The 25,889-nt window shown below is 39.0% G+C and overlaps 1 protein-coding gene across 4 annotated transcripts in view; it reads right to left on the bottom strand.

The window, feature by feature from the left end:
* The window catches only part of PPP1R21 (protein phosphatase 1 regulatory subunit 21), a 92,782-nt gene that overhangs the window by 13,538 nt on the left and 53,355 nt on the right, over positions 1-25,889 (bottom strand). For all 4 annotated transcript variants that reach the window (XM_017947520.2, XM_003908639.4, XM_003908638.3 and 1 more), the window contains exons 12-17: positions 23,528-23,664; positions 18,301-18,393; positions 11,665-11,792; positions 7,170-7,322; positions 2,934-3,026; positions 301-543 (exon numbers count right to left, since the gene is read on the bottom strand). In XM_017947520.2, coding sequence (XP_017803009.1) covers positions 301-543; positions 2,934-3,026; positions 7,170-7,322; positions 11,665-11,792; positions 18,301-18,393; positions 23,528-23,664 — 847 coding nt within the window. The remainder of the gene's footprint in view (positions 1-300; positions 544-2,933; positions 3,027-7,169; positions 7,323-11,664; positions 11,793-18,300; positions 18,394-23,527; positions 23,665-25,889) is intronic.

Genomic DNA, 25,889 nt, shown 5'->3' with positions numbered 1-25,889 from the left:
TCCTTGGTTTCCTCAATTATAAAACGGAGTTATGACAGTACCTACAATCTCACACAGGCTGCTGTCTATGAACCAGAAAACAGACCCTAACCAGACAGTGAATCTCCCAGCACCTGAATCTTGAACTTCCCAGCCTCAAGAACTGTGAGAAATAAATTTCTGTGGTTTACAAGATGCTCAGTTTATGGTATTTTGATATAGCAGCCTGAATGAACTAAGACAATGGTTAATGTTGAATATTAGATCCTTACCAATCAGCATTTTAAAAAGAAAACTGAGGGCAACCAAGAAGACACTTACTAGACTGGTGCTCTGAATGGGCTCGGACACAGCTTTAGCTGTGGCTTCATCCTGGCCAGCAGCATTTGACACGGCAGCATTTTCCTGGGCCAGCCCAACCAGCTGGCCACTACTTGTATTCTTCAGCTTATCTGCAATTCGCTGGTTTTCTTTTTCTAGCTTGATTTTGGCTAATTGTGCTTCCAACATCCAATGTTCTTTTTCCTGCTCCAGTTTAGAAATCTTTTCCAAACTCTGTTGAACCTTGAAAAATAACAGTGTTGTATCTTAGAGACTAATATAGATAAAACTTAGTGGCCAAAAACTATTTTACAGAATGTAAACCAAAACTACCCCACAGAGGTAAAAATATAATAATAAAGCTTGACCCTAGAATAGGGAGAGATTTATTAGACATGATATAAAAAGCACAATCATAAATCGAGAAATTAAACTATAGTAAGACAAAAAAAAAAACTCTACTCATTGAAAAACATCAAGAGTGAAAAGAAAACTCAAATTCAAATTAGAATCTGTAAAGCATTTATCCAACAGAGATCCAATAACCAGAACATACAAGGAATTCTTGCAAACCAGTAAGATAGACAACTCAATAGAGAAAAAGGCAAAGAAAAAAAAAGAAAAGAAAAAAAAAACCCAACAAAAGACTTGAACAAGACTATAAGCAAATTAAAAAGTATGCAATGTCACTAATTATCAAAGCACAGCAACTTCAACCATCTACTTAACTAAAATAGAAAAAATAGAGAATACAAAAATGGGCATATTTGTGAACAATTAGAACTATAGGTTGGTGCAAAAGTAATTGTAGTTTTGCCATTTATTTAAAAGTAATATCAACAACTGCAATTACTTTTGCACCAACCTAATACCATATACTGTGCTGAATGCAAAAAGCCAGATCAGAAAGAGCATAATTGCATTTAATAAAAAGTTCAGTATCGGGTAAAAAAAAAAAAAAAAAAAAAAAAAGTTCAGTATCAGGAGACTATGCAGTCACTACTCTCCTACCTTTGGGAGAGAGGAGAGTAGTGACTGGAAATGGGCATGAGGAAGGCTTCTAAGGTCCTAGTAATTTTTAAGGTAAATCTTTGCTACAAAAAACTCTCAAATCGTTTTTTCTCTGTTCTCACACTTTAACAATCAATACAGGAGACTTCTGTGACCCCATAATATGTGGGGATATTTCCCCACCAACAAACAAGTAGCCAGTTTTATTGTGGACATCAGCTGGATGTCCTCCCATTTAATTCCACCACTATCTACATGGAGATAGTGTTAGATCCCACAGATTGCGAGCTCAGTTCCCAAAAATGCCTCCCCTGCAGACAGCAGTCGCAAGTCTGGACCTTGAGAACTCCCTCTTTGAGTTTGATTAATTTGCTGGAGTGGCTCACAAAAGTTAGGGAAACATGTTTACTGGCTTATTACTGAGGATACAGATTAAGAGATTTAGAGTGAAGCAGAGGGAGGTGTGCAGAATTTCCATGCCCTCCCTGGGCATGCCACCCTCCAAGAGCCTCTATGTGTTCAGCTATTCAGAAGCTCCCAAACCCTGCCCTCCTGGGCATTTTATGGAGACTGCACTGGATAGGCATAATTGACAACCATGAAGAAATGTGACTGGATCTAAATCCAACAAGCCCCGCTGGGCACAGTGGCTCACGACTATAATCCCAGCACTTTGGGAGGCCAAGGCAGGGGGATCACCTGAGGTCAGGAGTTCAAGACCAGCCTGGCCAATATGGTGAAACCCTGTCTATACTAAAAATACAAAACTTAGCCAGGCATGGTCGTATGCATCTGTAATCCCAGCTACTCTGAAGGCTGAGGTAGGACAATCGCTTGAACCCAGGGGGCGGAGGTTGCAGCGAGCTGAGATCATGACACTGCACTCCAGCCTGGGAGACACAGCAAGGCTCCATGTCAAAAAAAACCCCACAAAACCCAATAAGCCCTGTCAGTTTAGATTCTTCTCTGTGCAGCAGCATTTCTTCCTCTAAGGTATGGGGCAAGACCTCCTCTGGAATGAAGGTCTTATGCCCTATAATGCCATATAGTCAGATTAGAGTCCTGCCTTAGGCAAGTAAAAAGAGGGCAAGAGAAGATCAGAGAGAGAGATTCCATTTACTGCAACAAGGACTATGGGAGTTATGAGCCAGCAACCATGGACAAATATATACATTTTTTTTTTTTCCTTTTTTTCTGAAAAAGACGGTGCCTCCCACTCCCACCCACTCCCCAAATTCAACTGACTACTAAATACTGCAAATTTTTCATTCCTGCTCCTTTAAGAAATGAAAATAACTCAGAGTCACTAGCTCTTGCCCCCTCTTGTACTTTAGTATTTCAGACATTTAAATCTAGTACCTAAAAAAAAGAATTAATCATCATGGCCAAAGTATGCTGATAGTACTTTAGTTCCAATTATAACACCAATTGAATCAAGATGACTTAGAGTGTAAACATGTTTTTCAATAAATTATGTCTATTTGCTTTTTAGTATGTATTAAACAATTCATTTCACATGTTTATGCAGACTTTTGAATCATTCTACATATCTTAAAAACTTTCTTTGGGGGATTTAACATTTCTGTTCTTTAACAATTTCCATGGTTTTCCCAGTGCCATACTTGCTGTGCAAGGCCTTCTCGACTTTCAGTGGAGCTGAGAAGGATGCGGCGGTTTGCCAGTGCTTCCTCATAAGGCACAGACTCCAAGAGGGGCTATGAAAAAAGCATCATAAGAATTAAAGAAAAAATACTGTATCACCCCTCCCCTGCATCCAACATACACAAAGAATGCTAAACGAGGTATGACAATAAATTCAGATGTATGTCAAAGTAGACTATTTTCTTTAGTACATGTGAAAAGAAAGATAATTTTTTAAAAGAAAAATAATAGGCCAGGTGTGGTGGCTCATGCCTGTAATATCAGCACTTTGGGAGGCCGAGGCGAGTAGATCACGAGGTCAGGAACTCAAGACCAGCCTAGCCAATATGGTGAAACCCTGTCTCTACTAAAAATATAAAAATTAGCCAGGTGTGGTGGCACACGCCTATAGTCCCAGCTACTAGGGAAGCTGAGGCAGGAGAATCACTTGAACCCGGGAGACGGAGGTTGCAGTGAGCAGATTGCATAATTGCATGCCAGCCTGGGCAACAGAGGGAGACTCCATCTCAAAAAGAAAAAAAAAAAAGGGAAAAATAATAAAGAATTTATAACAATTATAAATGGTCACTGACTTACCTTGGTTCAACTGATGATTTTACAATGGTGCATTTAGTAGAAATCATACTTTTGAATACTCATACATACAACCATTCTGTTTTTCATTTTCAGTACAGTATTCGGTAAGTTATATGATACATTCAACACTATTACAAAATTGGCCAGGATTGGTGGCTCACTCCTGTAATCTTAGCACTTTGGGACACTGAGGTGATGGATGGCTTGAGGTCAGGACTTTGAGACCAGCTGGGCCAAAATGGTGAAACCCTGATGCTACTAAAAATACAAAAATTAGCCGGGCGTGGTGGCACACACCTGTAATCCAAGCTACTCAGGAGGCTGAGGCAGGAGGATCCATTGAATCCCGGAGGCAGAGGCTGCAGTGAGCAGAGGTTGCATCACTGCACTCCAGCCTGGGTGACAGAGTGAGTGAGATGCCATCTCAAAAATAAATAAATAAGGCCAGACACAGTGGCTCATGCCTGTAATCCCAGCACTTTGGGAGGCCGAGGCGGGTGGATTACCTAAAGTCAGGAGTTTGAGACCAGCCTGACCAACATGGTGAAACCCTGTCTCTACTAAAAATACAAAAAACATTAGCCAGGCGTGGTGGCAGGAGCCTGTGGGAGGCTAAGGCAGGAGAATCACTTGAATCCAGGGGGTAGAGGTTGTGGTGAGCCAAGATCGTGCCATTGCACTCCAGCCTGGGTGACAGAGCAAGACTCTGATTCAAAAATAAATAAATTAATTAATTAAATTAAATAGGCTTTATGTTAGATGACTTGCCCAAGTGTAGGCTAATGTAAATGTTTTGAGCACATTTAAGGCAGGCTAGGTTGGTAGATTAGGTACATTAAATGCATTTTTGACTTTTTTCCTTTTTTGTGACAAGGTCTCACTTTGTCACCCTGGGCTGGAGTGCAGTGCTGTGATCACGACTCACTGCAGCCTTGACCTCCCAGATTCAAGGGCTCCTCCTGCCTCAGCCCAGCCTCCCAAGCATGTACCTGGGACTACAGGCATGCACCACCATGCCAGGCTAATTTTTTTTTTTTTTTTTTTGTAGAGACGAGGTCTCCCTATGTCACCCAGGCTGATCTTCAACTCCTGGGCTCAAGTGATCCTCCCACCTTGGCGTCCCAAAGTGTTGGGATTACAGGCATGAGCCACTGCACCCGGCTGCAATATTTTCAACATACAATGGGCTTATCAGGACGTAATCCCATCATAAGTCACGGGGCATCAGTAGAAGCTACACTAACTAAAACCATATGGACTTGCACCAATATAGACAGATGAAGAACAGAATAGAAAATCCAGAAACAAACAAAAGCATACATAAAAATTTATTATCTGGCAAATACTGCATTTCTGACTGAAGAAAAGATGGACTAAATAAATGATACAAAAACAACCAGCTAATTACTGAAAAAAAAATGTAGATCCTTCTTTGACATCTTGTATCAGAATAAATTCTAGTTGAATTAAAGATCCAAATCTAAAAATTTATTTATGTATTTTTTTCCAGCTACTACAGGCTGCCTGTCCAAATGTAAAAATTTAGACTGCAAAATGCTGGAAGAAAATAGAGGTGACTACCTTGGAAAGTAACCCTGGCTAAGAATGATCACCATGAAGAAAAAAACCTATTTGATGATACAAAAATAAAAACTTCTATTTTGAAAAACTACTACAACAAACTAGGGAAAAATACTTCCCACATAAACACAAAATTAACATTCTTAATATAGAGAGAGCTCTTTCAATCCTACTTAGAAACATTTATTTAAAAATAGGTAAATGACCTGAATAGAGAATTTATACAATAAACACAAGTGATAACCATGAAAGGATGTTCCATCTCATTAACAAGCAAAGATATATAAACCAAAACAACAGCAAGAAACTTCTGAGATGGACAAATATTAAATGCATGGGTTAAATTCATATTTCTACTACTGGCAAACTATAAATAGGTAACCTCCCTGGAGTATAGTCTGGAAAAACATGCCAAAATTTGAAACATTCACAGACTTTGAACCAGCAATTCACATAGGGAGATAGGTAGCTTTTATACTGTGGGAAGTATCCTTCAGAGTACCCATTCTGAAGGACAACTGGCAACTACTATTAAAACTTAAAATGTACAAGCCACATGGCCTACAACACTCTACTTCTCATATTCCACCCATGTGCCCAAGGAACCATTTACAAGGCTTCCCTTGCAGTATTATTGTAACGGTAAAAAAGCGGAATTAACCTAAATGCCTACCAATTAAGGGAAACCTAAACAAACTATGGAACATCCATATTATAGAATTCTATGCCGTATCTAAAAGGAATATAGTGAGTACCACATGTAATGATAGAGACAGTCTCTAAATCATTATTTTAAAGAAAAAAAGCAAACTGCACAATGAAACATGCATTTGGTAAGAAAAAAAGACAAGAAAAGAAAAAAAGAGAAAAGAACAAAAGAAAAGTGAAGGAAGGAAGGAAGAAAAATTCTGTGTATTGTTTATAGATTGCATGCTTATAAATGCTCAAAGAGCCTGAAAGTTTACACATCAAACTGAAAACTATGGTTACCTCTAGAGAGGAACTGGAATTAGGGATTATAATTTACCTGTAATGATCGAATTTAATATAAGAACGTGTTTATGCACTGCATAGTTAAAATGTTTAAAGAAATGAAGAGAAAAAAGTAAAATGCACAAATTGCATGTGCAAGAATATCCACTGTAGCACTCCACTGTAACAGTGAAAAACAGGCAACAACTTAAATATCTACCAGCAATGAATTAAATTATACATTTACAGAAGGAAACACTATAAATAATGATGACAGCTGGCAACTCTGGGTGCACTGTCTATAAGTTAGCCCTGCTCCGCAAGGAGCAGCTAAAAAATAAAAAAATATAATAGTAATTTATATTATATTTTATATTTTATTATTCCTATTTCTTTCATTCTTTTTTAATGATGTCCCTTGAGTCATGTATTTTATAGATACAATTTTTGAGATACATATAAATATATCCTCAATGCATTAAGAGAAAACAAATTCTAAAACAGTCTATGCACCTAAATACATTCTGCTTTTTATAGTATGTGTGTGCACGTGCACTCAAAACATATACTAACATTTTTTGGATATAAATACATTGTTTTCTAACAAAGTCAAGTGTAGCTACAGTTGGGTGGTAGGATTACAGGTGACCACAATTTTCTTCTTAATGTACTGTAGTATCTTTTTTTTTTTTTTTTTGCAACAACCGCATATTCTTATTCAGAAAAAAAATCACACACATATTTCTCTTTGTTCTGTTTCCACAAGTTTACGAGTTTCTGAAGTTCAATATTTACTGTTTGCCTGGCTACCTCACCCCAGGCACTTTATCAGGCACTTGGGACATGAGTCCAACATGGCCTATGAATATAGGCAATGCTGCTTATCAGGTAAAGTCCGGGTCCTGTCACCTCCTCTTCCCCACAGTCCTCCCCCAACACCCACCAACAACCTGCACCCCAATATCGTATAAAATGTCAGCAATATAAACTGCAGAAAAACTCTTGCCATTCTATAGAATGATTCCTGATGTTTCCTGTGATTTAACCATTAACAGCAGCTAACAAACCTTTCTCAAAGACTTCATATAGGCAGCAGCTTTTTTCTTATACTGTAGCATGCATTCAGCGGAAAGAGGACTAATGAATCCACTCGCTGCCTTAGGTCCATAGCTCAGTGAAGCAATGAAGTAGTCCAAATTGTTGCTGAAGAAGGATGCAATCTAAACAAAGTGTGACAAGAAAACAGATTTTTTTTTCCAACAATATATCTAAAATATATATCTAATAGTTTTTGCAGCAAAGTTTAAAGATGTTGAGAACGGAAATGGAAATGAAATTCCAACACCTGCCCCAAAGCCCACACTTATTTATTTGAGAATACCTAGGCAATGGATTATAATAAAAAGAGGACAACAGTATAAATAGAACAAATTTCTGACATGTCCTTTTCTAGACAATTTCTATTCTTCCTGAAAACCAAGACTGATACTCATTGATTCTGTAGGTGACTTTCATGAGCTCTTTACCTCGTTGATTTCTGCTGCTCTTCTTAAAATATCCATGTTTGGATTTCTAGATTCCATTTATATTTTAACTTTGAATATTTCATATTCTAACAGAAGATATAGCACAGTATCTTGAATATGTAACCTCCATTTAAATTTAATTCTATAAATCTTAATTTATAAATTACAAATACAGAAAAGAAAGACTGAAAATTCAGTAGACTGTCATTTACAGATTTAACATTTGTTAACTCTATGTAAGCAGCCACAAAGATCTATTGCTATAACTTTCTGAGCCATGATTTTGAATCTATAGTGTTTGGTAATACTTGTGATAATACTACCTCCGTGGTTTTGTATCTTAACAAGTACCTTAAAGTGACTTCAACATGTGTCTTTTCATTGAACCTTTAATAGTAGATCATGATCATCTGGATCATTAAATACTTAATTTTCACTACAAACTGACCAAAGTGTGGTTTCTTTTTTTTTTCTTTTTCTTTTTTTGAGTCGGTGTCTCGCTCTGTTGCCCAGGCTGGAGTGCAGTGGCACGATCTCGGCTCACTGCCACCTCCGTCTCCTAGGTTTGTTTGACCGATTCTCCCGCCTCAGCCACCTGAGTAGCTGGGATTACAGATGCCTGCCACCAGACCCAGGCAATTTTTGTATTTTTGTCCGTTTGTTTGAGACAGAGTCTTGCTCTGTCATCCAGGCTGGAGGGCGGTGGCATAATCTATGCTCACTGCAACCTCCACCTCCTGGGTTCAAGCCATTCTCCTGGCTCAGCTGCCCAGTAGCTGGGATTACAGGCGCGTACCACCACGCCCAGTTAATTTTTGTATTTTTAGCAGAGACGGGTTTTCACCATGTTGGTCAGGCTGGTCTTGAACTTCTGACCTCGTGATCCGCCCGCCTCGGGCTCCCAAAGTGCTGGGGTTACAGGCGTGAGACACTGCACCTGGCCTAATTTTGTGCGTTTAGTAGAGATGGGGTTTCACCATGTTGGCCAGGCTGGTCTCAAACTCCTGACCTCAGGTGAGCCACCGTGCCCAGCCCAAAGTGCAGGGTTTTTTTTGTTTTTTTTTGAGATGGAGTCTCACACTGTCGCCCCAGGCTGCAGTGCAGTGGCGCGATCTCGGCTCACTGCAAGCTCCACCTCCCCGGTTCTCACCATTCTCTGGCCTCAGCCTCCCGAGTAGCTGGGACTACAGGCACCTGCCACCGCACCCGGCTAATTTTTTTTTTATTTTTAGTAGAGACGGGGTTTCACCATGGTCTCGATCTCCAGATCTCGTGATCCACCCACCTCGGCCTCCCAAAGTGCTGGGGTTACAGGCATGAGCCACTGCGCCCAGCCCAAAGTGCAGTTTAAGAATCCTTTGATAAACCAGGTGCGTTGGCTCACACCTGTAATCCCAATACTTTGAGGCTGAGGTGGGGGTATTGCTTGAGCCCAGAGTTCAAGACCAGCCTAGGCAATATGACAAGACCTCACCTCTTTAAAATTGAAAAATTAGCCAGGCATGGCGGTGTGCATCTGTGGTCCCAGCTACTTGGGAGACTGAGGTAGGAGGCCTCACTGCAGCCTCAACCTCCTGGACTCAAGTAATCCTCTTGCCTGAGGCTCCCATTCTGGCTAAATGCTTTAGCCAGAAAAGTTACAGTCTTGTATACATTAAAGAATATTGTAGTTTGGTAAATTTTAAAAAGTAATTTGTAAAACAGAGTATTCTACTTTGGCAAAAATTGGTCAAAAATTAATTACTAATGGTCTGAAAGGTTATATTTTTCACTGATATTTTACTATATCAAATGAAATTCTATGTTAGGTAGTATTCAATAAAGTAAGGATTCCAAAAATCTTGAGCTATATAGTCCTTGTGAATGACATGGATTCATGCAGTTGTTTGCATTTGGATCATGGTAGTATATTGTGAGGTTTATTTTCTTTTTTCTAATATTTCTACATTTTCCAGACTTTTTTTAATATGAATATACTACACTCTTCTACTAGGTTCTTAAGGAAATTATGAACTGTAAAATTAGGTTAATCAAATCATATCAGCTAAGTATTTAGTATTAAGCTGACACCAACTAACATTAGTTCAAATATTTTAGTTGAAAACCATTTATTAAAATTCCAGAGTGAAGATCAAATATCTTTCCTTGAGATGACATTTTATGGTTTCAGGCAAAGTAAAGCTAAAATAAACTATGAAATATACAACTATTTAATTATTTCAGCGTTCTCAGGCGATCGAGACCATCCTGGCTAACACAGTGAAACCCCGTCTCTATTAAAAATACAAAAACAAAATTAGCCAGGCGCGGTGGTTGGCGCCTTTAGTCCCAGCTACTCAGAAGGCTGAGGCGGCAGAATGGTGTGAACCCGGGAGGTGGAGCTTGCAGTGAGCTGAGATGGCGCCTCTGCACTCCAGCCTGGGCAACAGAGTGAGACTCTGTCTCAAAAAAAAACAAAACAGTTGGCAAATACAGAGACTCATAAAATACCAACATTCTCTTTTTATATAATTTTTCTCAACTGAATCAAAGTTAGGATTATCCTCCGAAAGCATCTGGCATGCTGTGAATGAAGGAGGTGAAAGAGAAGGTAGAGGGGATGGTCCTCTGGCTCAGGAATTCTGTCCACATAGATCTGTAAGCTGATGGAATCTAAAGATAACATGTTTTAATCACGACCCCACAGTATAGCAAGTGGTCACAGGACCAGTCTAACTTTGAAAAAGATGACACTGGAATGTCTAACATGATCTATGATCATTTCTGACTTGTAAATCACTTGAAGAATATTTGTTCCTATTATGGTCAACCTGTCAGAAGCAGAAGAGTATATAAAGACAGACACAGAGATAAGCATTTCCTTTGGAAATCATGCTCAGTCTGCTGAAATAAATGGGCTAAGATAGTTCTGAACACAGTCCTTTTGGTTTTATACATGTAGGACATTCTCAGAGAAATCTTAATCATTAAAGTTGTTGATGACAGCCACATGAACGCATACTCTGAGAATATACCTTCTGCTGAAACAGGAAAATCCATGATCAAAACATTCTTTTTTTTTGGAGATAGGGTCTTGCTCTGTCACCTAGGCTAGAGTGTGGTGGCTCAAACACGGCTCACTGCAGCCTCAACCTCCTGGGTCAATCAAGTAGCAGGGACCATAGACGCACATCACCATGCTTGGCTAATTTTTAATTTTGTAGGGATGAGGTCTTGACATGTTGCCCAGGCTGGTCTTGAACTCCTGGGCTCAAGCAATACTCCCGCCTCAGCTTCTTGAAGTGCTGGGATTATAGGTGTTAGCCACTGCATCTGGCTTATCAAAGGATTCTTAAAGAAACTGCACTTTAGTCAGTTTACAGCGAAAATTAAGTATTTAATGATCCAGACGATCATGACCTACTACTAAAGGTTCAACGAAAAGACACACGTTGAAGTCACTTTAAAGTGCTCATTAAGATACAAAACCACAGAGGTACTATTATCACAAGTATTACCAAAAAAAAAATACAAAAACACTAGGAGGAAAAAAACAAAATATTAATGGAACGTATATTGTGGTGGGTTTGTTTTCTTTTTTTGTATGTTCCCAGTGTTGTATATGGCAGACCCTTCATATACACAAGGATCTATGTTGAGACTACCTAGAATCTTCTAATCATCCAATACTGCATTAAAACATAAACAGGGACTGATCTACACACTCAAGACAAATGCTCAACAGTCACTGTCATATTGCTTTAAACATTAGGTAGGGAAGCAGCATGCAGTGCATGTGCCTATAGTCCCCGCCACCCAGGAGACTCCCTGAGTCCAGCAGTTTGAGTCAAGCCTGGCAAAATAGTGAGAGATCCCTCTCTTAAAATAATACGTCAGAGTAAATACTGGGTAGGAAGCAGAGGAAAGGGAGACAGCTTTATTTTACCTTAAACCCTTATATTCCAAAATCCTTTTACAGATCCATTTTCTTATGTCATTCAGAAAAAAAGCACATAGTTAAGAGTTTTAACATCAATACAAGCCAGAAAAGAATTACCTTTCCTGCTCCATTTGTTAATGCCACTACCGATGACAGGATACAGTCATTAGTTGTTATCAGCTTCTGTGTTGCTGTTGGAAGTTCATGCTCTATTGTAGCTTTTTGACTATAATGTTTGGAAATATCTATAAAAGCAATTAAAAGAAAATTCATTATTGTCTATATGTAAGTCACATACAAATAACCAGCCCATTCATTTCTCACATCTATTCTTCTAAATTTATAAAGTAAATTTGACAAAGAATGGTCTCAAGTGTCAGGATTGCACTGAATATCAATTAGGTCACAAATCTACATGGAAAGAACAGAGAGAAGTAAGGATCTCTGAACACCATCTTGGTTGTCTTTACTACAGCTACCAAGATTTCCTCATCAGAGTATTAATTCTAACATTGGGTAAATGATCCTGACCAGTACTTACCAGTTAAAAACCACTGTTTTGATAGTATAATAGGCATTAAGGAGAAATGATCTTGTACTTATATAAACAACCCATGAGGCTGGAAAGGAATAGCCAACACAACCACAATGTCTCACAATCCTTACTGGACCATAGCTAGTTTTCTAGTGCACACCCTAGCTAGCAATGAGAAATATCTGCACAGCCAAATACGGACTGGATACTCCAGTGCCTGGCTTCCTGTGCAACTGTCTCCAGTCCAAGGATATTACAATAAAGGCCTGTAGTTAGGAAAGCATAGAAGAGGCATACATATATACACATATATATTAATTATATTGTATATAATTGCACATATTAGTTAATATATTAATTGTATATACAATTGTATATATCAGCTAATACATACAATTATATATATTTATATATGTAAATCACAAAACATGAAAATTTTTATAGCCATTTTGTACACAGAGAATATCATTCATTCAGAATCAAGACATTTAGTTGATTTTAGACTATAGATAATTAATGGAGGAAATAAGACTATTTGCAAAGAAATAGTATTTGAGATTTAACCTGAAATGATCATGATATTTTAACTCAAAATTACTATGGTCCATGAATGAGATTATTTTCACTAACATTTTAAAACTAGGGAATTTAAAAATAATTAATATATTCCTATATTTATATACACTTGTATAAATACGCCTTTGATTTAGGATAGTTTTAGACTTATAGAAAAGTTATGGAGTTTCATTATACCCGTTAGCCAGTTTTTCCTATTGTTAACATATTATATTACTATGGTACAGCTGTCACAGAAAAGGAACCAACCAATTGGCACATTACTATTACATTCAATATATTTTTGAAAAGAAATTATTATCCTCTAGTCATAAGATGTCCAAGTGTATAAAAATTCAATTAGGATGCTGAATGTTTTTTGTTATGTTTTTTATATTTTAGTTTAGAGGCAGGGAGTATATGTGCAGGTTTGTTACGCGGGCATATTGTGTAATACTGGGGTTTGGACTTCTATTGAGCCCATCAGCCAAATGGTGAACATAGTAGTGGGATTGTTAATACCCAGTAGTGGGATTGCTGGGTCGAATGGTAATTCTATTTTTAGAACTCTAAAAATGAGAGAAATCTCCATACTGCTTTCCATAGGGGTTGAACTAATTGACATCCCACCAACAGTCTATAAGTACTGAATGCTTTTTGCATACAGAACTTGCTCATCCCTAACAGACATTTTTTTTTCTACACATCAGTTTTACTCAATATTTTACTGGAAGTATACAACGTTATAATAATACAATTTGGCTGGTAAGCAATCTTGGTTGATGGTAATTGAGGTACTCATGAAAAAAGTACAATACTAAGAACAATGCTATTGTAGCTTGATTATAGTCATTCTCGCAATCACAAGGTTTACTCTTGGCAGGATGCAGTGGCTCACGCCTGTAATCCAGCACTTTGGGAGACCAAGGTGGGCAGATCACTGGAGGTCAGGAGTTCAAGACCAGCCTGGCCAACATGGCAAAACCCCATCTCTACTAAAAATGCAAAAATTGCTGGGTGTAGTGGCATGTGCCTGTAATCCCAGCTTCTTGGGTGCCAGAGGCACAAAAATTGCTTGAACCCAGGAGTGGGAGGTTGCAGTGAGCCAAGATCATGCCACTATAGTCCAGCCTGGGCAACAGTGCAAGACTTTGTCTCAAAAAAAAAAAAAAAAAAAAAAAAAAAGTTTATTTTTAATTATTTAGAGTGCTTTTTGACATTAAATTTTAACTCCAAAATGTACAAAAGAATCATGTGGCTTAGACCATAGATTTTTCCTTTTACGTTTCCCATGAGTCTACCAACTTTACACCTCTGAGACTAAAGATCAAACAATTATCATTTAGAATATGTTCCTTGAAAGGGCTGTATTTGCAACACAACCCCCAAATGCTGAAGGAGCCGAGAAATCAAAGAACGAGGCAGGCAAATCCAGTTTATTGGTATAGGAAGATCTACTAGGAGGAACTTACAGACAGAAGCATGGTCTTCGGTGGCTGCAAAACAGATCGCTGCATGGCAAACCCCCAAACGCAGGGCTTATATCTTGGGGAAAAAGTATGTGTGTACTGGAAGGAATGTGTGGGTGGCTACAGGAGTCACAGCCTATGATTTGTAATAGCGTCAAAGTTCGTTTTGAAGGAATCTTACAGTGAATAGGTATTCCTATATAAAGAGTAATACATTAGGCTGGGCATGGTAGTTCATGCCTGTAATCCCAGCACTTTGGGAGACTGAAACAGAAGGATCACTTGAGTCCAGGAGTTTGAGACCAGCCTGGAAAACACAGAAGGACCCCACCTCTATTAAAAAAAAAAAGAAATTTTAAAAATAAAAAATAAGAAAGAGTAATATATTAAATTGACATTTTGGAGGCATTCCCAGACTCAGGGTTAGTCAGAAGTTACACAGTGGATTAAAATTTAAAATAAAGACACTCTTGGCCAGTGCGGTACCTCACGCCCATAATCCCAGCACTTTGGGTTGGAACAATGTGTACTCTCTTCTGTTTCTCATTGTACGTTACAAGGAAGAGGGCAGAGAAGGGTAAAATACTATGTGCACTACTTTGCTAAATGACTTTATAAAGCAGTACAAGTCAGTTAATGTGATGCCTGCAGCTTTATTGTTTGAGCTGTTTGCTTTGGCTATTCAGGCCCCTTTTATGGTTTCCTGTGAATTTTAGGATTTTGACATTGGGCCAGGTGCAGTGGCTCACGCCTATAATCCCAAAACTTTGAGAGACCGAGGCAGGCGGATCACTTGAGGTCAGGAGTTTGAAACCAGCCTGGCCAAGATGGCAAAATCCCGTCTCTATTAAAAATACAAAAAAATTAGTCAGCATGGTGATGCACACCTGTAGTCCCAGCTACTCAGGAGGCTGAGGCAGGAGAATCGCTTGAACCTGGCAGGCAAAGGTTGCAGTGAGCCAAGATCACAGCACTGCACTCCAGCCTGGGTGACAGAGCGAGACCCATCTCAAAAAAAAGTATCTTTATTTTATAGCAAATGTAATACATATACACCACGGAATACTATGCAGCCATAAAAAGGAATGAGATCACGTCCTTTGCAGGTACACGGATGGAGCTAGAAGCCATTATCCTCAGCAAACTAAAGCAGAAACAGAAAATCAAATACTGCATGTTCTCACTTGTCAATGGAAGCTGAATGATGAGAACACATGGACACATGCCAGGGAATAAGACACACAGGAGCCTGATGGAGGGTGGGGGATGGGGGGAGGGACAGCATCAGGAAGAATAACAAATGGATGCTGGGCTTACTGTCCAGGGGATGAGATGATCTGTGCAGCTAATCACTATGGCACACATTTAACTATGTAACAAACCTGCACATCCTGCACATTTACCCCTGAACTTAAGATAAAAGTTGGGGGGGAAAAAAGAGTCATCTGATGATGTGTATACATACTAAACTTTGGGAAACATTGGTCTATATATTTTCATAACTACAACTACAGACTATACTATAGTCACTTTAGAATAAAGTAGAAATCATAAAAAACCAACAAACAAACAAACAGTGTCTTTCTTTTAAATACTAATCTGCTATATAACTTCTGGCTAACCCCGAGTCTGGGAATACCTCCAAAATGTCTAGTTGATATATTACTCTTTATATAAAAACATGTATTCCATATAAGTTTCCTCCAAAACAACCCTTGATACTGTTACAAAAAATCATAGGCTGTGATGCTATACCCACTTACACATTCCTTCCAGAGCACATGTACTTTTCCCTCAAGATATAAGCCCTGTGCCTGGGAGGTTGCAGTACAAAGACCTTCTTATCTTATGACTGCCTCAACACCATTCTTCTGTCTATAAGCTACCCCAGTAAATCACCCTATACCAACGAAGTGGATCTGTCTGCCTCATTCTTTGGTTTCTCAGTTCCTTCAACATTTGGAAGTGACTACATATACTCCTCTTTTACAAAACAAAATGCCACTTGTTAAACAATTAAGTCACTTCTGTTTTAATTCCATGTAGGATACATATTTTAATAAATTCCTCTGTTTACACTGAGACCAACCTATCATCCAATAGATTAAGAATCCCTTATCCAAAAAGCTTAGGACCAGCAGTGTTTTGGACTTCAGATTTCTTCAGATTTTGGAATATCTGCATATACATAAGAAGGTATCTTGGGGATGGGATCCAAGTCTAAATAAGAAATTCATTTATGTTTCATATATACCTTATACATATAGCCTGCAGGTAATTTTGTATGATACTTTTAATAATTTTGTGCATGAAACTAAGTTTTGACTACAACTTTATCATGTCACGTGAGGGCAAGTGTGGAATTTTCCACTTGTGGTGTCATGATGGCACTTGAAAAGCTTCAGATTTTGAGGCATTTTGGATTTCAGATTATCATATTAAGAATGCTCAACCTGTATTAGCATAGGAAAATTTATTTTTTTTTCACTTTATTGTTTCATTTTGTAGAGACAGGGTCTCCCTATGTTGCCCAGGCTAGTCTCAAATTCTTGGGCTCAAGCAATCTTCCCAATCGGCCTCCCAAAATGCTGGTATTATAAGTGTCAGCTATTGCACCCAGCCAGCAGAGGAAAAATTTTAAAACAAAACTAAAAAACTTGTAGCTACAGAGGTACTTGAGGTTTCAATGGCCTGGTTCTAGGCTAAGTAAAATTCTGGAAGAGAGGACTACAACTAAGTCTTAGCTCCTCAAACCAAAAGCCACACAGGAAAAAAGCAACATCTCTTGGATTTTTCTATAGGCCAAACTAAATTCTGTAGGACTGGAGTTGAATATCATTAACTACCACCCATATTGCCTATCCAACTTGTGATTTCTGAAACCAAGGTTAATTCTGTAAGCACAGTGACGTTCAAAATTCCTTATAATTGGGGTCAGGCACAGTGGCTCATGCCTGTAGTCCCAGCACTTTGGGAGGCCAAGGCAGGTGGGTCACCTGAGGTCAGGAGTTCAACACCAGCCTGGCCAACATGGCGAAACCCCATCTCTACCAAAAATACAAAACTTAGCCGGGCATGGTGGTGTGCATCTATAATCCCAGCTACGCAGGAGGCTGAGGCAGAAGAATCACTTGAACCCAGGAGGCAAAGGCTGCAGTGAGCGGAGATCACACCACGGCACTCCAGCCTGGGCAATAAAGTGAAACTCAATCTCAAAAAAATTATAAAGTTCCTTATAATTGAATACAAGCCATAGAAAGGCCCATACTCTAGTGTGAATGGTAAACTGGTGCTTGGTAATACTGCTGAGACTAAGAATGAATCCCAGTGCCACAGATCAGGTCCCCCAATATATCCCTCTTTTCCATGTTATGAAACACAGCTTTAGGTTTTTAAAAATAATTTTTAAATTCTGTGCAATTAGTAATTGGTCACTAATTGTTAACTAAACACAATGACTCATCTAAGCACTTGGACTATTTCCAACAGTCCTTAATGATTGCTCCTGTCCCTCTTCTCCTTCCCCTGCTTTCCCTACCCCAACAGTCTCTAAAAGGAAAAGAAAGGGAAAAAAACCTACAAGCAATTGCAAAGTTGTAGATTAGTCAGGACTCAGAATCACACGCCAAGAAGCATATGAAATGCTTTAAAAGGTTCCCCTCAGCCTTTCAGCAGACTACATTTTTAGGAGCACAGAAGCAATTGAAAACTGACCAAAATGTAAAACCAGACTTTCATTTCTTATGGCTATGCCCAACAAGACAGGACTTTAAAAGGCATTTAAAACATTAAAATGCACAGGATGGTGGAAAGTTAGTGTACTCCTTCTGGGGACTTGAAGCCTTGGTTTCCTCAATTCCTTTGTGCTTGGGCTCTAAGAAGTGCAATGTATTTTGCAAAAGGCCTCTGAACAGCATGTCTGGTTTGGTACAATTCACACACCTGCCTAAAGTCAGTGTAATGTATTTCTGCCTAAAGTACACAAGGATTTCTCTTCAGCACTTTGTTTACCTCCAGAAATAAAGCAGAAGGGAAAAGCAGAAGGCAGTGAGCTGTGCACTCAACATAAGCCGAATGCTACTAAGCCTTTATCTGGGGTCTATTACCCCTGGCAGGGTTTGTTTAAACCTTATTCAGGCAGATCGAAGGGAGTCGGGCAAAGGTTTTAAGCTTACGTTCTTTTTCAAGGCCTACCTTTCATAATGTCATGAAATCCATGCAGAGCAGCACCAACATTTGTTAACACAGAACTGTAGTTTGTCCGAAGGAGTCCATCTGGCTCTGTACCTAGGGAAATCAAAATCACAAATCTAAGCATTTTCCTGAAAAATGGACTGTCCACTGTACCCCTCTACTTTTGAGAAGATAGAGAATGAAGATTGCTTGTCATATGCTAGAAATAATGGCTCTTAAAATCTTGGCAGATACATTCAGACATAATGGTGATACACATAAACACATTTAAATGATTTGCATCTCCTACGTCCACAAATAATTCTTAATGGTTGAGAAACAAAATTCAGTTGTTAGGCAGGATTAAGTCTGTCATGACTCTTTGTAAAATGAAAGTCTTTGTGAATTTTTACCTTGTTATTACATAAGACATTTTTCATTCCCTACACATTATTTGCTGAACATCGCTAAAACACTCTTACCCAAATATCACAGAGTTGTGCTTCTGCCATGTCAGCATGAGGAGCTCTGTGGACCTGCTTGCCCTGTGCAAAACCGGTAAAATTTGCAAAAAGGACAAAGTCTCTGGAAACGGTTCTAAGGGCAACACAGCACATGATTTACTCAAGAAAAGCTGTAACAACTCGGTAATAACAGTGAGAGTCTATGGTATTTAAACCAAGAATCACTACCTCCCTCCCACAGCTCAGGGAGAAAGAAACTCCATTCCCAATAGGTATAACCAAGAATACAGGACTTCCTCTCTCCCAACTCCTAGAGAGGTCCGGATTTCTCCTCTTGCTCCCAGCTACGTGTTACTAAAGCTAAATTCTGAGCAAGTGTGGACAGAGGTGGGGAATGTTCCCCTTCTTTCACCCAGCCCCTACTCCTAGGATGGAGGCTCTACCTTGGGCATGGTGCTGACAAGAAAAGTGGGGCCCTGATCACCCTTGCCCCAGCTCATCAACAGGCGTTCCACCCTGAAAGAGGCAGACCAAGGAGACCAGGGGCTGCTGCCTACCCCCTCCACTAAGTGCTCAGTTTCTAACAAGGGGGTGCCACTTAGAGAAAAGTATGATCACTGTCCCCAGCCCCCAGTTAGCCCAGGAGATAAGCAAGCCTTAGAACAAGAGCTCTGAATCTCTTCTTAAGGAACTGACTTAATTTGTAATAGTGTGTGGAGAAGTTCAAGCCTAAGGGTGTACTCTAAAAAATTACAGCTGTGGTGAAAGCAATGAAGAAGAAATTGATAGATTTATTAGAGATATAAGTTAAACTGTGGGCTGGCTGGTTTACCAGAGAGAACCAGAAACAGAAATAGCTAAGAAGAGCCCTCCTGGGGTCAGAATGAAGCTCAAACACTGATCTCAAAAAACTATCCCTGCTAGGTGTACGCTAGGTCTATAAGTATACCTATAAAAGAGCCCAAACTTAATTGATTCCCTGAATAGACAATTGATGCCCCACAGCATATTGAAAATGAGAGCAATCAATCAGCAATCAGCGGAGCTTAAACCTGGGTGTGATCAAGGAAGGAGACAGTGAAGGAGAGCCCTGCCACCATCGTCATCCCAGGGTGACTGTGTGCATGCCCAAGGCTGAATCCTCTGAGAAGCAACATCATGGCACAAAACTTATATGCTAAAAACTAGAAGATGTGTTTAAAGAAATTAAAGAGCTACGTAAATGGAAAAACATACCATGTTCATGAATCAGACGACTAAGCTTAGACGGCAATACTCCCTGTATTAATTTCCTAGGGCTGCTCTAATGAAGTACCACAAACAAGTTGGCTTAAAACAACAGAAATTTGTTCTCTCACAGTTCTAGAGGCCAGAAGTCCAAAATCAAGGTGTTGGCAAGGGTCACACTCTCCCCAAAGGCGCTAAGGGAGAATCCTTTCTTGCCTCTTCCAGCTTCTGTTGGCCCTAGGTGTTACTTGGCTGTGGTAGCATAATTCCAATCCCTGCATCTGTCTTCATATGGCCTTCCCCCTTGTGTCTCTGTCTCCAAATCCCAAATTCTTTGTGTCTCTGTCTCCAAATCTCTCTCTCCTTATAAGGATCCCATTCATTGGATTTAGGACTCTCTTTAATCCAATATGACCTCATTTTAATTTGATGACATCTGCAGAGATCCTATTTCCACAGGAGATCACACATACGGGTGCTGACAGTTAGAACTTCATATATTATTTTGGGGGACACAATTCAACTCACAACCCTCTCCAAAATGATCTACAAGTTCAATGCAAATCCCTACCAGAATCCCAACTGACTTCTTTGTAGAAATCGACACAAGCTGATTCTAAAATTCATACGGGATTGCAAGGGACCTCAAATAACCAAAACAATCTTGGAAAAAAAGAACAAAGTAGGTGGGCTCACACTTCCTGATCTCAAAATTTGGTACAAAGCAACAATAATCAAGATATTATGGTACTGATGTAGGACAGATCAATGAAACAGACCTGAGAATCCAGAAATAAATCTATATATCTACAGTCAACTGATTCTCCACAAGGGTACCCAGACCATTCAATAAGGAAAGAATAGGTTTTTCAACAAATGGTGCTGGGACAACTGCATAGCCACAGGCATCATATACAAAAATTAACTCAAAATGAGGCTTGGTGTGGTGGCTCACGCCTGTAATCCCAGCACTTTGGGAGGCTGAGGCAGGCAGATCAACTGAGGCTAGGAGTTCGAGACCAGCCTGGCCAACATGGTGAGACCCCCATCTCTACTAAAAATGCAAAAATTAGCCAGGTGCAGTGGTGCGTACCCATAGTCCCAGCTACTCAGGAGGGTGAAGCAGGAGAATCACTTCAATCTGGGAGGCGGAGTTTGCAGTGAGCTGAGAGTGTGTCACTGCACTCCAGCCTGGGTGACACAGTGAGACTCTGTCTAAAAATAAATAAACAAATAAATAAATAACTCAAAATTAATCATAAACTTAAGTGTAAGAGTTAAAACTATAAAACTCTTAGAAGAAAACATAGGGTAAGTCTTCATAACCTCAGATTTGACAGTGGATTCTTAGATATGACATCAAAAGCATCAGCAACAACAACAACAACAAAAATGGAAAATTGGACTTCATCAAAATTGAACACTTTTGTTCCTCAAAGGACACTATCAAGAAAGTTAAAAGATAACCTATAAAATGGAAGAAAATATTGTAAATCAAATATCCAGTAAGGGACTTGTATGTATAATACATAAAGAACTCTTACAACTCAATAATAAACAGACAACCTAACTGAAAAATGGAGAAAAGATCTCAATAAACATTTATCCAAAGAAGATATACAAATGGCCAATAAGTACATTAAAAGATAGTCAACATCACTTGTAATCAGGGAAATGCAAGTGAAAACCACAACGAAATACCAGTTAATACCCACCAGAATGGCTAAAATAAAAAAAACAAGTAATAACAAGCACTGAAGAGGATGTGGAGAAATTAGAACCCTCAAACACTGCTGGTAGGAATGCAAAATGGTACAGTACTTTGGAAAACACTCCAGCAGCTCCTCAAAGAGTTAAGCAGAGCTGTCACATGACCCAGGAATTCCATTCCTAGTTATACACCCCAAAGAAATGAAAAGAGATGTCCACAAAGAAACCTGTACATGAATGTCAATAGCATCATTATTTGTAATAGCCAAAAGGTAGAAACAACCCAAATGTCCACTACACGACAAATGGGTAAGTAAAATGTGATACATCCATAAAATGTAATATTATTCTGCAATAAAAAGGAATTGAGTACTGATACATGCTACAACTTCTATGAATCTTAAAAAAGCATGATGCTAAGTGAAAGAAGTCAGAAAAGACTACATACTATATTATTCCATTTATATGAAATGGGTAGAATTGGCAAATATATAGACAGAATGTAAATTACTAGGGCTTTTGGGCTAGGGAGAGGTGGAACAGGGGAATAGGAGGTCGATAGCTAAAATACACAGGGTCTCTTCTTTGGGTGATAAAAATGTTCCAAAATTTACTGTAGTGACAATGCACATTCCTGTGAATATACTAAAAACCACTGAATTGTAAACTTTAAATTAATACATTGTATGGTATGTAATACCAATACATCACAGTAATGCTGTTAAACAAAAAATCATAGTACCAGAAAAATTATGGCATTTTAAAAAATGTCATTTAAACTGAGCTCCATTCAGTTACCCAAAAATACTTTTTTTTTTTTTTTTTTTGAGATGGAGTTTCGCTATTGCTGCCCAGGCTGGAGTGTAATGGCACAATCTCACCTCACTGCAATCTCTGCCTCCCGGGTTCAAGCGATTCTCCTGCCTCAGCCTCCCGAGTAGCTGGGATTATAGGCATGCACCACCACGCCCGGCTAATTTTGTATTTTTAGTAGAGAAAAGGTTTCTCCACGTTGGTCAGGCTGGTCTCAAACTTCTAACCTCAGGTGATCTGCCCACCTCAGCCTCCCAAAGTGCTGGGATTACAGGCTTGAGCCACCACGACCAGCCCGGAAAATACTTTTTTTTCAAGTTAGGCCAAACAGGAACAAATGGCATTTTTACTACTAAAGCTCCCCTATGCTACTTGTTGGAAAGCTGCTAAAAATTCTTATGATTTTTTTCCTTTCCATACAAAAAAGAGGAAGGAAGGGAAGGAAATTAATATTTAATACATGTTCAATGCCTGACATTTTACACACTTTCTTTTTATTACTTATTTATTTCAGAAACAGTGTTGCTTTGTTGCCCAGGCTGGAGTGCAGTGGTGTGATGATAGCTCATTGCAGCCTTGACCTCCTTGGCTCAAGTGATCCTCCCACTTCAGCCTCCAGAGTAGCTGGGACTACAGGGAAGTGCTACCACACCTCACCTGGATAATTTTTAAATTTTTTGTAGAGATGGGGTCTCCCTGTGTTGCCCAGGCTGGTCGTGAACTCCTGACCTCAAGCAATCCTCCCACCTTAGCCTCCCAACGTGTTGGGATAACAGGTGTGTGTCACCTGGCCCCGCCGTACATTCTTAATTTAACTCAATAATCACAACATTTAACTCCATCATACAAATGGAAAACCGGAAGTCCAGAGAGCTCAAGAGTTTTGCCTAAGGTCATAAACGTATTTGAATTCAAGTTTTCCTGACACCAGATCCTATGCTCCTCTCACTCTACTTAGCTAAACCATCTCCCTTTTCCAGCTTCTTGTACTCTTAAGTCCTTGAAGTTGACCCCTAAGCAACAAACATACTTACTTGGCAAGGCAAGAAGAGCTATGTAAGTCTGCAGCTTCTCAAACACAGCTGTCATTTTTTTCATGTCCTGGGACAGCTCTAGATTCCTGGCTCTTAACGCAGATGTGCAAAGAGAGGATTCACATTCTTCTTCTAAACTAGGAATAGGCAGATTTTCAAGAAGTGAGCAACCCAAACAATTTTCAATTAGCTATTAGCAGTCAACTGAATTCTCAAATAACTGTATCCAAAGAGACAAACTGCAGAAAAAGGAACTTGATCTCATTTGTATGGCTCCATTTTTTTACATCATGATACATACACTGTTTGCTGCAAATACCAATGGAATAAGAGAGAATTAAATGGAGTAACAGATAAAATGGCACATGTCCATTATCTTTCCATCCTGAGAGCAGCACAAAACATTAGAATATTTTTAATTTTCTTTTTTTTTTTTGAGACGGAGTCTCGCTCTGTCACCAGGCTGGAGTACAGAGGCACAATCTTGGTTCACTGTAACCTCCGCCTCCCAGGTTCAAGCCATTCTCATGCCTCAGCCTCCTGAGCTGCTGGGATTACAGGTGCCCACCACCATGCCCAGCTAATTTTTGTACTTTCAGTAGAGATGGGGTTTCACTGTGTTGGCCAGGTTGGTCTGGAACTCCTGACCTCGGATGATCTGCCCGCCTCAGCTTCCCAAAGTGCTGGAATTACAGGCATGAACTACCGTGCCCGGCCATATTTTTAAATATTCAAAATGTTAAAAATCATTAAAATATTTACAGGAAAAAAATTTCACAGACTAAATTCCTAAAGAAAATGAATTAAACAGGAACTGGTATTATTAACACTTACACTAGCAAGAGAATCTAGAAAATCTTTTCCAGTATATACAGTTTTTCAAAAGCCAAACAGATTTACAATCTAGAGGTTCAAACTTAAAAGTAAATGCTTAACATTCATAAAATGCATTTTACCATTTTTTTATTTTAAATAGTTACTTGGGAAAACTTAATTATAAGGTTTTTTAAAAATGTAGTATCTTAGCTATTCATTTTAAAATGTGGAGGTAATCAAGCAAAGAAAAAAAAAGTTTTTAGACAAAGCCAGAAAAAGTAACATAGGAACCATAATCATATTCATTTCCTCTCCCTTGCAACTTCTCTTCTACTTTATTTACAGCAGATAGCTTCATTCCATTCTAAGCCCATTTACTGCTAAACAACAGGTCCTCTTGTCAATTACAGTGGTATTTAAACCAATGCCCCCAAAATTGCCGAAAAATATTAATAACTCATGAAGCAAGGCTGAAAGCATATGGGACAGAACATTCCAAAAGTAGAAATCTTAGCTTAAGAAAGAATTCATCCAGTGTTTTAAAAAATATAATCGTGGAAAAAATGAAGCAAGATAAAATTCATAACTCTTTCAAATAGTAAATACTTGTGCAATGGTTCTTGAACAGATTCTTCTTCAACATAAGCCAAATCAAAGTTACATTCAACTTTAATATTAAACTTCTAGAGTCGATTTTCAAAAAATCTTTATACTGAACTATAACATATAAAGATCTAAAATAAAACTATTAGCTCATAATGATTAGTTTAGGCCATAATTATCTGATTCCCAGTATTTCCCAATGTCCTATCATATGTACAAATCATAGAATTTGGTTACTGAAATACCTTGTAAGGTTAGAATTAGGAGAGATGTCTCTTAATATATATTAATTTTTTTAACAAAATTTTGTTTGAGACGCTAAGCTTACTATTTTAGTTTTACAAGGAGCTATGATATAATTACTTATATATTTTCTTTTCTTTTTTTTTTAAAGAGACAGGGACTCTATCACCCAGACTGGAGTAATAGCTCACTGCAGCCTCAAACTCCTGGGCTCAAGTGATTCTTCCATCTTAGCCTCCTAAGTAGCTAGGACTACAGGCACACGCCACCACCTCCAGTTAGTTTTCTTTTTATTTCAGTAGAGACAGGTCTCCCTATGCTGCCCAGGCTGTTCTCAAATTCCTGGCCTCAAGTGATTTCCCGCCTCGACCTCACAAGGTATTGGGATTATAGGCATGTGCCACCATGCTGGCCTATTTTCAGTATCTTTAAGTAATTAACCTTTTTTTTTTTTTTTTTTGAGACATAGTCTCAGTCTGTTGCCCAGGCTGGAGTGCGGTGATGTGATTTTGGCTCACTGCAACCTCTGCCTCCCAGGTTCAAGTGATTCTCCTGCCTCAGCTTCCCAAGTAGCTGGGACTACAGGCGTGTGCCACCACGCCCAGCTAATTTTTATATTTTTAGTAGAAACAGGGTTTCGCCATGTTGGCAAGGCTGATCTGAAACTCCTGACCTCAGGTGATCCACCCTCCTTGGCCTC

The sequence above is a fragment of the Papio anubis genome, chromosome 14 (assembly GCF_008728515.1).
Source record: "Papio anubis isolate 15944 chromosome 14, Panubis1.0, whole genome shotgun sequence".
Classification (NCBI taxonomy): domain Eukaryota; kingdom Metazoa; phylum Chordata; class Mammalia; order Primates; family Cercopithecidae; genus Papio; species Papio anubis.
This window is presented reverse-complemented; position numbering and strand designations above follow the sequence as displayed.